The 12,365-nt window shown below is 41.4% G+C and overlaps 1 protein-coding gene, 1 long non-coding RNA gene and 1 pseudogene across 3 annotated transcripts; all 3 read right to left on the bottom strand.

Annotated features, from left to right (window-relative positions):
* Window positions 1–452: 452 nt before the first annotated feature.
* On the bottom strand, window positions 453–5,063 carry LOC125570081. The gene is made up of 2 exons (XR_007312419.1): window positions 4,491–5,063; window positions 453–1,304 (listed from the first exon to the last, which is right to left on the bottom strand). It is a non-coding gene; the product is annotated as an uncharacterized LOC125570081 (long non-coding RNA).
* Window positions 5,064–5,834: 771 nt separating this feature from the next.
* On the bottom strand, window positions 5,835–7,530 carry LOC116619390 (annotated as a pseudogene).
* A 415-nt stretch (window positions 7,531–7,945) lies between these two features.
* On the bottom strand, window positions 7,946–10,417 carry LOC116619405. 2 transcript variants are annotated; one of them, XM_048730899.1, is made up of 3 exons: window positions 10,286–10,417; window positions 8,834–9,449; window positions 7,946–8,622 (listed from the first exon to the last, which is right to left on the bottom strand). In XM_048730899.1, exons 1-3 carry the CDS (start codon window positions 10,288–10,290, stop codon window positions 8,215–8,217), a joined length of 1,029 nt encoding a protein of 342 aa, XP_048586856.1. In that variant the 5' UTR covers window positions 10,291–10,417; the 3' UTR covers window positions 7,946–8,214. The 2 variants fall into 2 exon arrangements, with proteins under 2 accessions (XP_048586856.1, XP_048586857.1); XM_048730900.1 differs by lacking the exon at window positions 10,286–10,417 and having other exon boundaries at window positions 8,834–10,176.
* Between the last annotated feature and the right edge of the window lie 1,948 nt (window positions 10,418–12,365).

The raw sequence follows: 12,365 nt of genomic DNA, 5'->3' as shown, positions 1-12,365 counted from the left end.
ATTTGTCTTCAAGATATATTTGAAAAACTTCGCCAACAAGTGGTTGAGCTCGGTAGCTGGTAAGTGAAGAAAGTTGCTTTTCCTTTCTCTACCGACCAAAAGTAACGCTGGATTGTTTTCATGTCACTTGCTGCTCATTTTGTAAATATAACGTAAAAAACATTACAAAAAAAAAAACAACAACAACAACAGCAGATTGTGAAAAGTTTTCGTAGGGCAATACGCCCTCAATGGCATCAAGGGAATGTCATGACCACCAAATAGCCAATCACAGCGCGCATACAGTAGTTGCCATATAATAACATTATTGATTGACAGTGCCCAGGAAGATGGGTTATGGAAGAGTATGATAATTTTAATATATCTCGCCAGGTGCGGATCCATACCTTTTCACTTCTGTTTACTTAAACAGGTCAAAATGTTTGCAGTTAGTATATTTAGTATGAGCTGCATGTATTTATTCTGTTTATTGCGTTTTTGTTTTCGTGAACAGGTCAGGCTTTTACCTGGATCCGCGCCCGCCAAAGTCTTTTTTTATAGCGATGTACGGTGCAATGTACATTGCGTAGATGGATTAGGGTACAGGACAGGGTGTGGCGTTATACCTACTCTGTAGCCACATCTAGATGTCATGCTTCTCCGTAGCTACAGTATTGAATGGTATTCAGCTAGCTGTTGCGGCATTAATACCGAGGGTACTCTGTACGGTATGCAAGTTTCGTATAGATGATAATGAATTGATAAAAATGAATAGTATACATAAAGTTTATTAAACGATTTTTTATGTTTTAGTCTTTTCCAAAGCATCTCTCTGTGCTTGCCCATTTTCGCGGCACTTTTTTTCGCGTCAATTCATTTAAGCGAATTTTAGAAAAATCAGCGTACAAATATCTTCCAAAAGTCTCCGTCTGTCACTTGATTTAAGTTGTCGTCGCAATTTTTTATAACCGACAAATAAATAAAGCCATTGTCAAAGATCGCATGGTCATACATCCTCCTATCCGGGGCCAACCGGTCTGTTTCTCCCCAGACTCCCACATGGTAGTCGCCGCTTGCGTCTCTGCCCCATCTCGCACACCGACCGCTTAGCATCGAGTTGTCTGTGGCGCCCTTGGTGAAGGAGTCGCAGGCACGTGGGAAGTTGTTTGTCTTCGCGGTGAAGAAGTCCACGACGGCTTTTCCCTTGCTGTCAGGGGTGGTGATGATGTGCAGAGTTCGCCCCGCTTGCTGCTTGTGGCAAACGAATCGCATTTGGGTGAATGAGGTCAAATGTTGGAGTTCTCCCAATGCATCCGTGGTTATGCCTAAACGAGGGAGAGATGGTATATCAATACATCCGTTTTGGAAAACTTGTTTTTTCTAGTTTGCTCATTACATACCATATCAGGGAGTCCGCTTCAATAGTGTTTTTGCTATATTTTTTAGAACAGTGTAAGTCGTGAAATTTCACATTAAGTTATAGTCTCGATTTCCAGCTCGTTTCTGTGAGCCCGCAGTACTGCCCCCATCAACGGCTGGATAACTGGTCTGATCGTTTGTCTTGCGATAAGGGATTTCAGCCAATCAGAAAGCGCCTGGATAGCTCTCATGCAGAAAACCGCTAACCATTAGGAAGGCTCAAGTAAAAGCTTCAAGTCTTGAATTCAAAATCCGATGGATTAGGCGTGTTAAAATGTTTCCTATTAAGTTTTTTGTATTCCCTGTAAATGGCTTTGAATTGTCTTTTACACAGTTTACAACGTTTATCTTACAGGCTTCGGAGAATCGCTCGGGTTGAGAGTAGGAGCTTTTATAGGGATGTTTACAACCCTTGACCGATGAAGCGACGGCAGAACAATGAAAAAGTTCGAAAGTGTGTGAGGATGAGCGAGTTTCATACTTCACGGCCTCGGTAAAAATGTTTCACAGCTAGTCAAAATCCTTATTTTACTTTACTTTACTAAGGGACGAGGTCATAACAATCAGCCAAGCTAGGGACCCGATTTAGGAGGGTGGGGTATGACCCGCCGCCTTCCACCATTTTGGGGATGGGGGGGTATGGAAGCCCGCCGGTAACCTTACGACCCGGTGATGGCGGGGGAAGAGGGGGGTATGACAACTTTACGAGACCGACCGATGGTGATGACGGGGGGTGTGGTATGACCCGCCGCCACCCACTATTTTGGGGATGGGGGGGGGGGTATGGAAGCCGGTAACCTTATGACCCGATGATGGCGGGGGAAGGGGGGTGTGTATGACAACCTTACGAGACCGACCGATGGTGATGAAGGGGGGGGAAGACAGCCCGACGATTACGACAGATACACCAATTCAGGGAGGGTATGGAGCGCTTCCACTGGCAACTAGATTCCCATTTGAGGCAGCTTTCCATGCATAGGGCCTATTCGCACTAAGCAAATGTTTGTTTGTTTTGACAAAAAAAACTGTCAACGCTAGCGGGAACAAGCGAATGCGTTTGTTCCACCAGGACAATTTTCAACGATCTTCAAAGGCTACGCTGGCCTGTTCTGGAGGCGGCCAGAACTAGGTCAAACGTCAAGTTTTTCAATTCACACCAAGCTTTACTTGAGCAGAAGTTGTTGTTCTTGATATTCATAGAATGAATTTACTTCCAGTAAGGCGATGAGTCTAATAAGGTCTAACTGATATAAATGATATTGATTAGTATGATTAACCATACTGCAGGCGAGGAGTATTCTACCAAAGCAGACAAGGCTAGCCTAGCCGGAAACGGTAAAGATCCTGGCTCACTGAAAGAGTGAGAGCGAGTTCAGAGCGACTCATGGTGGAATTACTATTTTTATTTTGGGGCAATACAAATAGAGAATCTAAGGGTAGAGGCAAAGAAAGTAGCTGTTATTTACTCATTCTTTTTGATTGAACAATACCGACACAATTTCGAGCCTGATCCGAGATTGGTTTCCATATTTTTTCGTGATAACTGAAATTCATTGTTAGTTAGATAATCGAAAACCACAGTAAAGACAGTACCTGATTTTCAACATTCTCTACATGTGACTGGGAAGCCATTCAAGATTTCGGTATTGGGTTCATTCACTGTTACTGTTAACTCATCCATATTCAATAGGTGATTCGACCAATCGGATGACCCTCTTTAGACACGTGAGTAGGCTTTTACATAGGCAAGTCCCCAGCGATATAACTGTGTCCGAATCAGTTTCAAATCCTTGCACTTTCTCTAAATCAATTACAAAACAGCGCTATGCTGTTTTTTTGCGGACCCTTATTTTCTCTTACTATTTGCCATTTCGTGTAATTTCTGATCGACTTTGGATTACATAGTCTTCCAAAGTATTTTTGATCTTCAGTCTCAGGAGTTTGGCGGTATAAACTGCGACTTCGGAGGCATTTTGTTGTGAACTCAACAGCGCTCGAGGAATGCCTGAATTCATTTTAGTGTCTACTGTAGTTATCTGGATTCCCAGGAACGCAACATGCATACTTTTGACTTTTCATCTAATCAATGAAGTACTATTTTAGGCATTGAGTGCTCTTGAGTATATTTTTAATTCACTGATGGACTAGCTTTGATTCCCTGATGAACATAGACTTTGTGTTTTCACCTCGATTGGTCAAAAGCGCCTATTGAAATTGGATGAGTTAATCGTAACAGTGAAACTGGACCACTGGACTTAGCACCGAATTCTGGAAATGGCTTCCCAGTCGCACTTAACATTCGCGTCACGTGTTTTATCGGGTACGAAATTTTATACCCGATAAAACACTGCTACTACTGCTCGTGTTTTAAATAGTACATCGATACTAAGTGAAGGGAAATTTCTTGCTGAACATTCTATTTATTGTGTATCAGCCTTACAAACGAAAGCCATCAGCGGAAATAAAGAAAACCACGGATTATGCCTGGCACAACGCAAAAGCGATAATTGCCGATAAGAGTTGCCGCAGTGTCGCTCGATGTCCTGGGAAATCTTTACATAAAATCTACAGTAGATATCTTAAAGCGCAGCTGAAAATATCTGTAATTTGGGCCGTGTCGCGTATTGTCCCGAAATAAACATAATCATTCCACCATGAGTCGCCCTGAACTCGCTCGCATCCTTTCAGTGAGCCAGGATCCTATTACCGCAAGTGTCCGATGTCAGCTATGCTAGCCTTGTCTGCTTTGGTAGAATACTATTCGCCTTCACTATGGTTGATCATACTAATCAATGTCATTATAACTGTTAATAAATGGGACAGTTTTCCGTGGAAAAGAGGTTTACCCCTCGGAACCAAGTATAATAGAGAATTAGACCTTATTGTGACTATAGATAATAAAGCGCTTTTGACCTTTCAAACGACGCGCTATAAACCGCCGCCGCCTGGTAAATAAATAACACGACCCCGAGCGGCGCGTTTTTTTTCCTTCCCCATATATAAAATAATGGCTTTACCTCGGTGTAAGAACCTCACAACTGACGTCACAAGCCACTAACAGTGTTTATGCTGATAACATGTTATATCAGTACCTCTCAATCAACTGCATAAGTTATCTCAGGAGAAACTGACTCGATGGAACGCTAGATCCGCATATCTTTAAATCGCTAGACCGTTGGATCACTAGACCGTTGGGTTGATGGATCGCTGGGTCGATGGATCGCTAGGCCGATGAATATCTGGGTCGATGGTTCGCTGGGCCGATGGATCTCTGGGTCGATGGATTGCTGGGCCAATGGATCGCTAGGCCGATGAATATCTGGGTCGATGGTTTGCTGGGTCGATGGATCGCTGGGCCGATAGATCTCTGGGTCGATTGAAGAGGCCGCGTTTTTCGGTCTGCCTGTGTGGCTAGGGTCCAGTCGAAAAGGCTTCACGGCCAAGATGGCGGCATCAGTTGGACTTCGTGTTCGGCGTGTAACAAACGAAGAAATCACTTATATGTGGGTAAATGGCCGTAGTTAGTGAATAAGGTCACAATGTTGCTATTTTTAGTTATTCTGGACATTTTATTTTATTTCAGACTGAAGGGACTACCTCGGACCGATCCGAGGGCTCAAGAAGACCGCTGACAGGTCTCCCCGGTCGGCCATCTTGGATCACGGTCATTCGTAATGCTCCGAGATACAGAGACACACTGACTCTTATTCGTAAGTTTGTTACCTTAGATGATTAGCCAATTGTTTGTTTTAAGTGTTCATACGTTTGCATATCGGTTTGTATTGTAGAATCGTATCATCGTTTGTGATTAAAGACCATAAACAATCTACAATCGAGGAGTTTTCTTCATGGACAATTTAAAATACGGCTGCGCAGGAACCCTACCGATTTCGAGAAATTTCATCAGAAACAGCAGATTGTAGTAAAAAACAATCTCAAAGTAATTTCAGCAATTGTAAATAAACCCTTTTAAGGGGTATTTTCAAAGTACTAGTGAATTCTATGATTGTATTGCTTGCAGACATAATTGTTTTGTGTGGAAAGTTGTTCGGTACAATACACTCCAGGCAATTAGCTGAATAAAATTCACAAAGTGAGAATTAAGTGAGAATTAAGAATTCAAAACTTTCGTAGATTTGTTCCCAGACCGCTGTATTCAACAAGGCAAGGGTGTTCCATTTTTTGGCTAACAATAGTGTTCCTGATGAAATGCATGGGAGGGATGCTAAAGTAATAATAGAAAGGGAATAGGAAAGTGGATCTCCTACACCTCCAAAATATATATGGGTTACCCTGGGTACGCCCTTATTCACAATCTTTCATTTTGAAACAACTTTGGTTCACAGGAAGTGGCAACTGTCCCTTTATAATGAAGAATACAGAATCCACAAAGGAAAATTTATAAATACCAGGAGTTCAGCATTGTGAAGAACATGTTTCTCACAGTTTTCATTTATTTCTTGTTTCCTTATAGTAAATAATAAGAACTATAATACAATTCATTGATATTCATAACAATAACGTTTTGTTTCAAAGCTATTTACAAAAACATTAACTTGAAATATAGCAGAATATGAACATTTCTTTGAACAAGAAAAGCAAATAAGTTTTAAAAGTATTATGTACATGCTTAACAAGTCACTGTCATCCTTAGCCCATCCTCTGGTCCCTCATAGGGGGGTACCTCTGGCTGATCATCCTCAAAGACAACCCCACGTGGGGGTCTTATAATAGCAATGTTGTGCAAAACCGCACAAGCCCCTATTAGCAGGGTTGCCTTTGAGGGATCCACCCTGATCTCTGTATGCATGAGATGGAATCTCCGCTTAAATATGCCAAATGTCTGTTCAATCTTCACCCTTGTCTTTCCCAGTGCTTCATTGTAGGCCTCTTGTTTTGGGGTTTCAGGGTGAGGGAAAGGGGTCATTAAAAAAGGCTTGCAGCCATACCCACTATCACCAATTAGAACACCATCTTCGACGCTCTTGTGCTCCAGCTGCAGCTTGTCGTGTATTCCACTGTCTTCATGGGCATTTCCAGGCCATTTGGCTCAACATTGGTGAATAGCCCTAAGAGTGAAAAAAAAAATATTTATTACAAAAGATATTTTTCATTTGTTTGATGAGATGACAGAAAACAAATATTGTAAAAGATAGTTCATTTGACAGTATTTTTTGATCGTGGATAATTAATAATACAGTATAAAATACAGTAGCTGTGATTATTTGTTTGAGAAAATTCAGTTCGTAATTTAGAAAGGGTGGACCTATTAGGGAGAATGTGGATCTGATTTTCTTACAGGGGGCTGTCATACACCAAAAAGTTCACTAATTGGTCCCACCACCACTACCCTTGTTTATTATGAAACTTTACTGCCTTTGTTGTCACAAATGGCTTGAACGTTGATTGAATGGAATCCTTTCCTTTTTACGAAGTCGTTCTCGTTCCTGGGAGGTCCTTGAATGCGAACATGAGTGCCGTCGATGCAGCCTATCACTCCAGGAAACCCTTTTTTTGCGAAAAACGACTTTTTGATTTGTGTTTTTTCCTCGTCGCTTGGCCAAGCAATGAATTCTTTATTGTTGGCAACAAGTTCTTTTGAAACGTCAGTAATACACCGTGATACTGTAGACTTTGGAAGTCCAAATGTGTCCCCATAACCTCAAGAAAATTCCCTGAGGCAAAGTACCGAAGAGCAACAAGAACTTGCAAGGTCGGACTCAGTGCATGGTTTCGCTTTGTGCTCCTCGCTAATTGTGGTGAAAGTAAGTCCGCAATATAGCGAATAGAATCGCTATTGAAACGGAACCTCGACTTGACATTTTTATCATTATAGTAATCATCTAATTCTGTGCGGAAATGACGGAACCGACGCGGTTGAGCAGGCCTTTCTGCAAGATTACCAAACAATAACATGTCCGCCATTTTGTTTGTTGCTCGACTTTTATTCCCGGATTAGCGAGTTATACCCTCCTCGCTAGGTGGTATAAAGTTATGCCGATTTTATGCCTAGATTAGCGCTATTCCCGCTTTCAGGAACGCGATTTAATCCTGGTTTAAATTTATGCCCAGATTAGAGCAGATTTATGCCTGGATTAGCGCTAATCCTCTTTTCAGGAACCGGCCCCTGTTTATTATACATCATTGAATTTGTTTCATAAAATTCAAAAACAGCATTAAAGCATATTGTTTTCTTCACATGCAAATATATCAAGTTAACGTGCAAGAGACCATCTGGTGTTTATATAATAAAATGGAGGATTACATTGCTGTGTGGAGTTGAAAATGTATCCGAAGAGTGAGCACAATGATTAAGTTATTTAGGAAACAACAATGAGATAACACCAAATTGTAATTTTTATGAAACCTGAAAACAAGCATGACGCACATGCCAAATGTGATATTTCACATGTGAAATGATATGCCATTTTCATGTGTGAAGATATCAAGTTTTCACAAGGGAGATTACCTGGAGTTTCACTGTTGTTTATATAAATAATAAAGAATATTAACATCAGAAGGTATTGTCTAGTCATCTAGGTCAACATTTTGGTCTCTAAAATATTAACATCAGAAGGTACTGTCTAGTCATCTAGGTCAACATTTTGGTCTCTAAAATATTAACATCAGAAGGTACTGTCTAGTCATCTAGGTCAACATTTTGGTCTCTAAAATATTAACATCAGAAGGTACTGTCTAGTCATCTAGGTCAACATTTTGGTCTCTAAAATATTAACATCAGAAGGTACTGTCTAGTCATCTAGGTCAACATTTTGGTCTCTAAAATATTAACAACAGAAGGTACTGTCTAGTCATCTAGGTCAACATTTTGGTCTTAACATCATTTGTCTGGGGGTGATTTCCCAGCATGGACTGCTTTTGCAGAGATGTCAGCAGATCATCACTAGCTAAAAACTGCCCCTTGTATTCATTAATAGCAATATTGAAATTACCCAGCTCATGCTCTCTGTGCTGGAGGACAGACGGTAATTCTTTGTAAAAGACAGTCATCCTGCCAACCTTTTTGATGGTGCCCAGTTGTGCAGCCTTTAAATCTGACATATACTCTTCAACCTTTTGTGGCGATGGCCTTGCCGTTGAAGAGAAATGACTGTAAATCCTTTTACAGTTGCTGTAAGGCCCTGGGGTGGTAAGGATTCTGTGCTTCACATCCTGCTCTGAAATAGACATCCTTATACTTGCCCCTTTTTTCAACTGCAAAGACTGTAAAATTAAAAATTCAGTCAGAAAGTATTTTTTCTGTACCTGTCAGGGAATATTTCTAAAGCAGACCAGTGAAGCACAAGACAAGAGTGCTTCACTGATATCTTACAAAATACTCGCCAACATTTGAGAGAAATACATTCCATTCAGGGGGCACCAACCTTAAAGAAAAGAGCTCAATAGAGTTATGCTTCACACTGAGTAAGCTTACCGCTTCAGCAATGCCTCCAAACTGCAGCATGGTGTCATGTAGTGTCAAAGCATAGCCCATGGTAGTATTTGAGATTACTTGTGGAGTTGGTCCTGCCAGCCGATCCAGTGCCGCACCTAGCCTATGCCAAAGCACGTGAAGTGCCAGGGCCAGTCTGATTGCATTTTTCCCCGCCTTTGCATTGCATTCGGGACTGAAACCCCCTGCAGCTTCTGCTCCACTGCTCTTCTGTTTGCAGTATTTGTAATAGCGCTCCCTGGCAGAAGCACTTAGTAGATACTCTACTGGATGTTCTTGGTGGTGGTCGTTGTAGAGTTTTTCATACACAGTCCCAAGTGACTTCACCGCACATTCTTTGAGAAGTGTGCAATTCTCCTCCATCACCTCGATATCACGATCCTGGTTTTCCTGGTACCAAATTAAAATCCGGTCGACCAGGCCATTTCTACAAGAAATCATCTTTGGCCAGATCTCTGTCAGGAACCTTCGTGGTGTTGTGAATGTTACCATTCCCATCCTTGCGCTTGGGATACCGACACGTTTCCCCTTGCCCTTCACACAATACCAATAGTCCCCGTCGTACAGTTTGTACATTCTTTCCATGGTGAGAGTAGTTTGCGATGACGATTTCGATGTCGATGTAAGCTTGATCAAGAAGGTATAACCTTCGTCTATGCAGAGTAGTGTCACATGGTCTCCGGTCGGGCTTTGCTGGCTTACATAGTGATTGAAAAGTCCGTTAGAGGACGTTTCATCGACGAGGAGACTCCTCTCGACACGTGGCTCCAGGTGTGAAATTAGCGGACTCACACAACCGATGTTGCATGCTGGCGTTTTTTCTGCACCTGATGGCGCCAGGCCAATTACAAAGAAATTGCCATGTTCTTCGAAGCTGTCGAATAGTTTTACAGTGGTGTTGCCGATTAGGGAGCTTGAACATTACAGCATCGACGCCAAAAGCATAGCAATAGCATCATAATGGCCAAGACCAGATCGATCGAAGGCTAGATAGAGTGGTGTACTTATCACTGTACCTTTAGTTGGTGAAACAGGGACCACAGGGAAATTTTGCATTTGGGACAATAACACTATTGGCATTTTCAAAATATTTGCCATTCCTAGAACCATGATATTTCCAATAGCTGCATTGAAATATCCATCATTTAAAAAGGCATTTGCTTGATCTTCTAGCGATTCTCCGTTTAGCAGAAATAGCCTGTATGGTTCTGGGTCATTTAGCCACTCGTTAACATTGAGTAACCTCAACTTGAATGCCATATCGTACATGCCTTGTTCACCATGTAACCCAAGAGAAGACAGGTGCTTCCCAATATCAGATGAGGAAGTTATATTTGGTAAGCCTGTCGTAATAAGGCCATGCGCCACTGCATTGTAGAAACAATTTCCATCACCAGGGACTGGGACTTTAGTCATTGCAAAGTTTGCAAGTATGTCATCTAAACCTGAGGAGTTATATTTACCAGGCAAACTGGAACTGACTAGACCCAACATGCTACTCTCAAACATAGCAATGCTTGGTTTGAGCTTTCCATAACTCCCCTGAGACTGATCACCAAAATTTCTTATTAATTCTTCATATGCCTTCGATGTAGCACAAATAAACTCCTTCTCAGCATCCCCGAGACTGAATTCATGCTACTCAGAATCTTTGACATCTTCACTTCTATCTAATTCTTCATCTTCTGAAAGGTTATCACAATTTGTATTATAGGATTCCTGCAGTCTAATTAACACATCTAAAGCTGCATCCTCATTTGAAAGAACATCCTGTTCTCTCAAATATTGGTTGAAAATTGCATGATGTTCTGTCCCATTGCAATATGTTGTATCATTGAAGTGTGTTTCAACTGGGGGAGTAACCCTGATCTTTCTCTTTTTGTTTGTCATAGACAGTTTCTCCTCATTCCAAATATAGAAAAACACCTCAAGCAATGCCAAAGCATACTGTAGGCGAAGTCTCGATCTTTTCAGTGTTTTGTTGAGTACTCTGTGTATACCTTCATTACGATTGGTGCCACCTGAAGGAGGAATTCCAGATAAGCAACCTTTTCTGATATGAGCCAGCAATTTGTTTATCTCAGCTATACCTTTCTCCGGAACAATCTGTTCACCTTCATACTCAACACTTTCCCATTGCCTCAGAAAAGAGTCAATATTTGCTTCCATTATATTGCTTGATGGTGTTGATTTTACTCTGTCCTTCCCCTTGTCAGTTGGATCCCTCAGAAAATAATTAAACTCTGCCAGCATCTCAGATCTCAACTTCCTCATTGGCGAATTGTATCCACCTTTCTTCGGAATTGTAGAAGTAAAACGTTGTATAGCATGGAAAGGATCCAGCTTAACTGAAGATGCATCAAACACAGAATTAAGTTTCTGGCCCCATTGGCAGCAGTTATCTACATGTATTTATTCTATTTGGCAATTGAGTCTATCCAGATTTGCTTTCAGATCCCATAGCAACTCTTCAATTACTACAAAGCTAGTACCTTTACAAAGCTTCCAAGCCACAACAATTCCATCTTCATTCATCACAATAAAGAGGCTGTCATAAAGGCGGACCCACTTCTCATTTACCCAGCAACCAACATTGGCAGGTACCTTGAAAGTATTATCAGCACTTAAATACTTTGCAGTCATCTCTTGCATTCTCCTTTTGTACAGGTTACCCTTCTCAAAATAATCCTGAACAAAACAGGCAACTATTATTTTTTCTCCAACTTTGCTTGGCTGGGATATGAAATCAAGAAATGGGGAAGCAGTTGCAACGTTAGTTTTTACAAAAGAAAGTTTCCGTAAGCCGTACTCATCGTTTAACATTTGCTGCCAGAGTACCTGAATATCGCTAATTGACATCCCTGTTCTGACGTGTGAAACAAAAAACTTGAAGAGGTCCCTTGTGATACCACACTTGTGAAATAAAACAAACGGGACGTGTTCTGATCCGAGGGGTGTTACAATTCTCTTGTCGTGGCTAAGGATCTGATGTTGATTGTGGCAAAAATATACCCTGCTTACAAAAAGGGCACTGTAAACCAAATAGCATTCTTGGCTGGTCATGTACTGTTGCCCCATCCTTCCATCTTGTGGGACGAAGGTACTCTATTTCCGATATCTTCAAGCATGGTGGACACTGGAAAGAACTATCTGGGAACGCTGAAATGGGGTCCCAGAGAATAACGTCAGGGACAAGAAAGGCTTCTGCTGAGTTTCCAAGGGCTGTCTGAACACGTGGGCCGCGTGGGAACGCAGTTATAGGCGAAAATGTACATCTATCGATGTCGTCAGTAGTCTCAAGTACCAACTTGATAAATTTTACACTTTCCTCATTGATGTGGGCCGAAGAACGCATAAAAACAGCAACATAAAAGAGTAAAATCGGTAAGTAATAATAGTAGTTTACGATCGCCATGTTGTATTCCCTACCGCTGTCCAAAATACACAGGAATACCAACAAGTGAGAAATTACTTTTCTCTAACATTTATTTTTTCGTTTTTTTTTTCACGCAAT

This window comes from Nematostella vectensis, chromosome 8 (genome assembly GCF_932526225.1).
Source record: "Nematostella vectensis chromosome 8, jaNemVect1.1, whole genome shotgun sequence".
Classification (NCBI taxonomy): Eukaryota; Metazoa; Cnidaria; class Anthozoa; order Actiniaria; family Edwardsiidae; genus Nematostella; species Nematostella vectensis.
The sequence above is the reverse complement of the archived record's forward strand: the minus strand, read 5'-3'. Positions and strand labels throughout refer to the sequence as shown.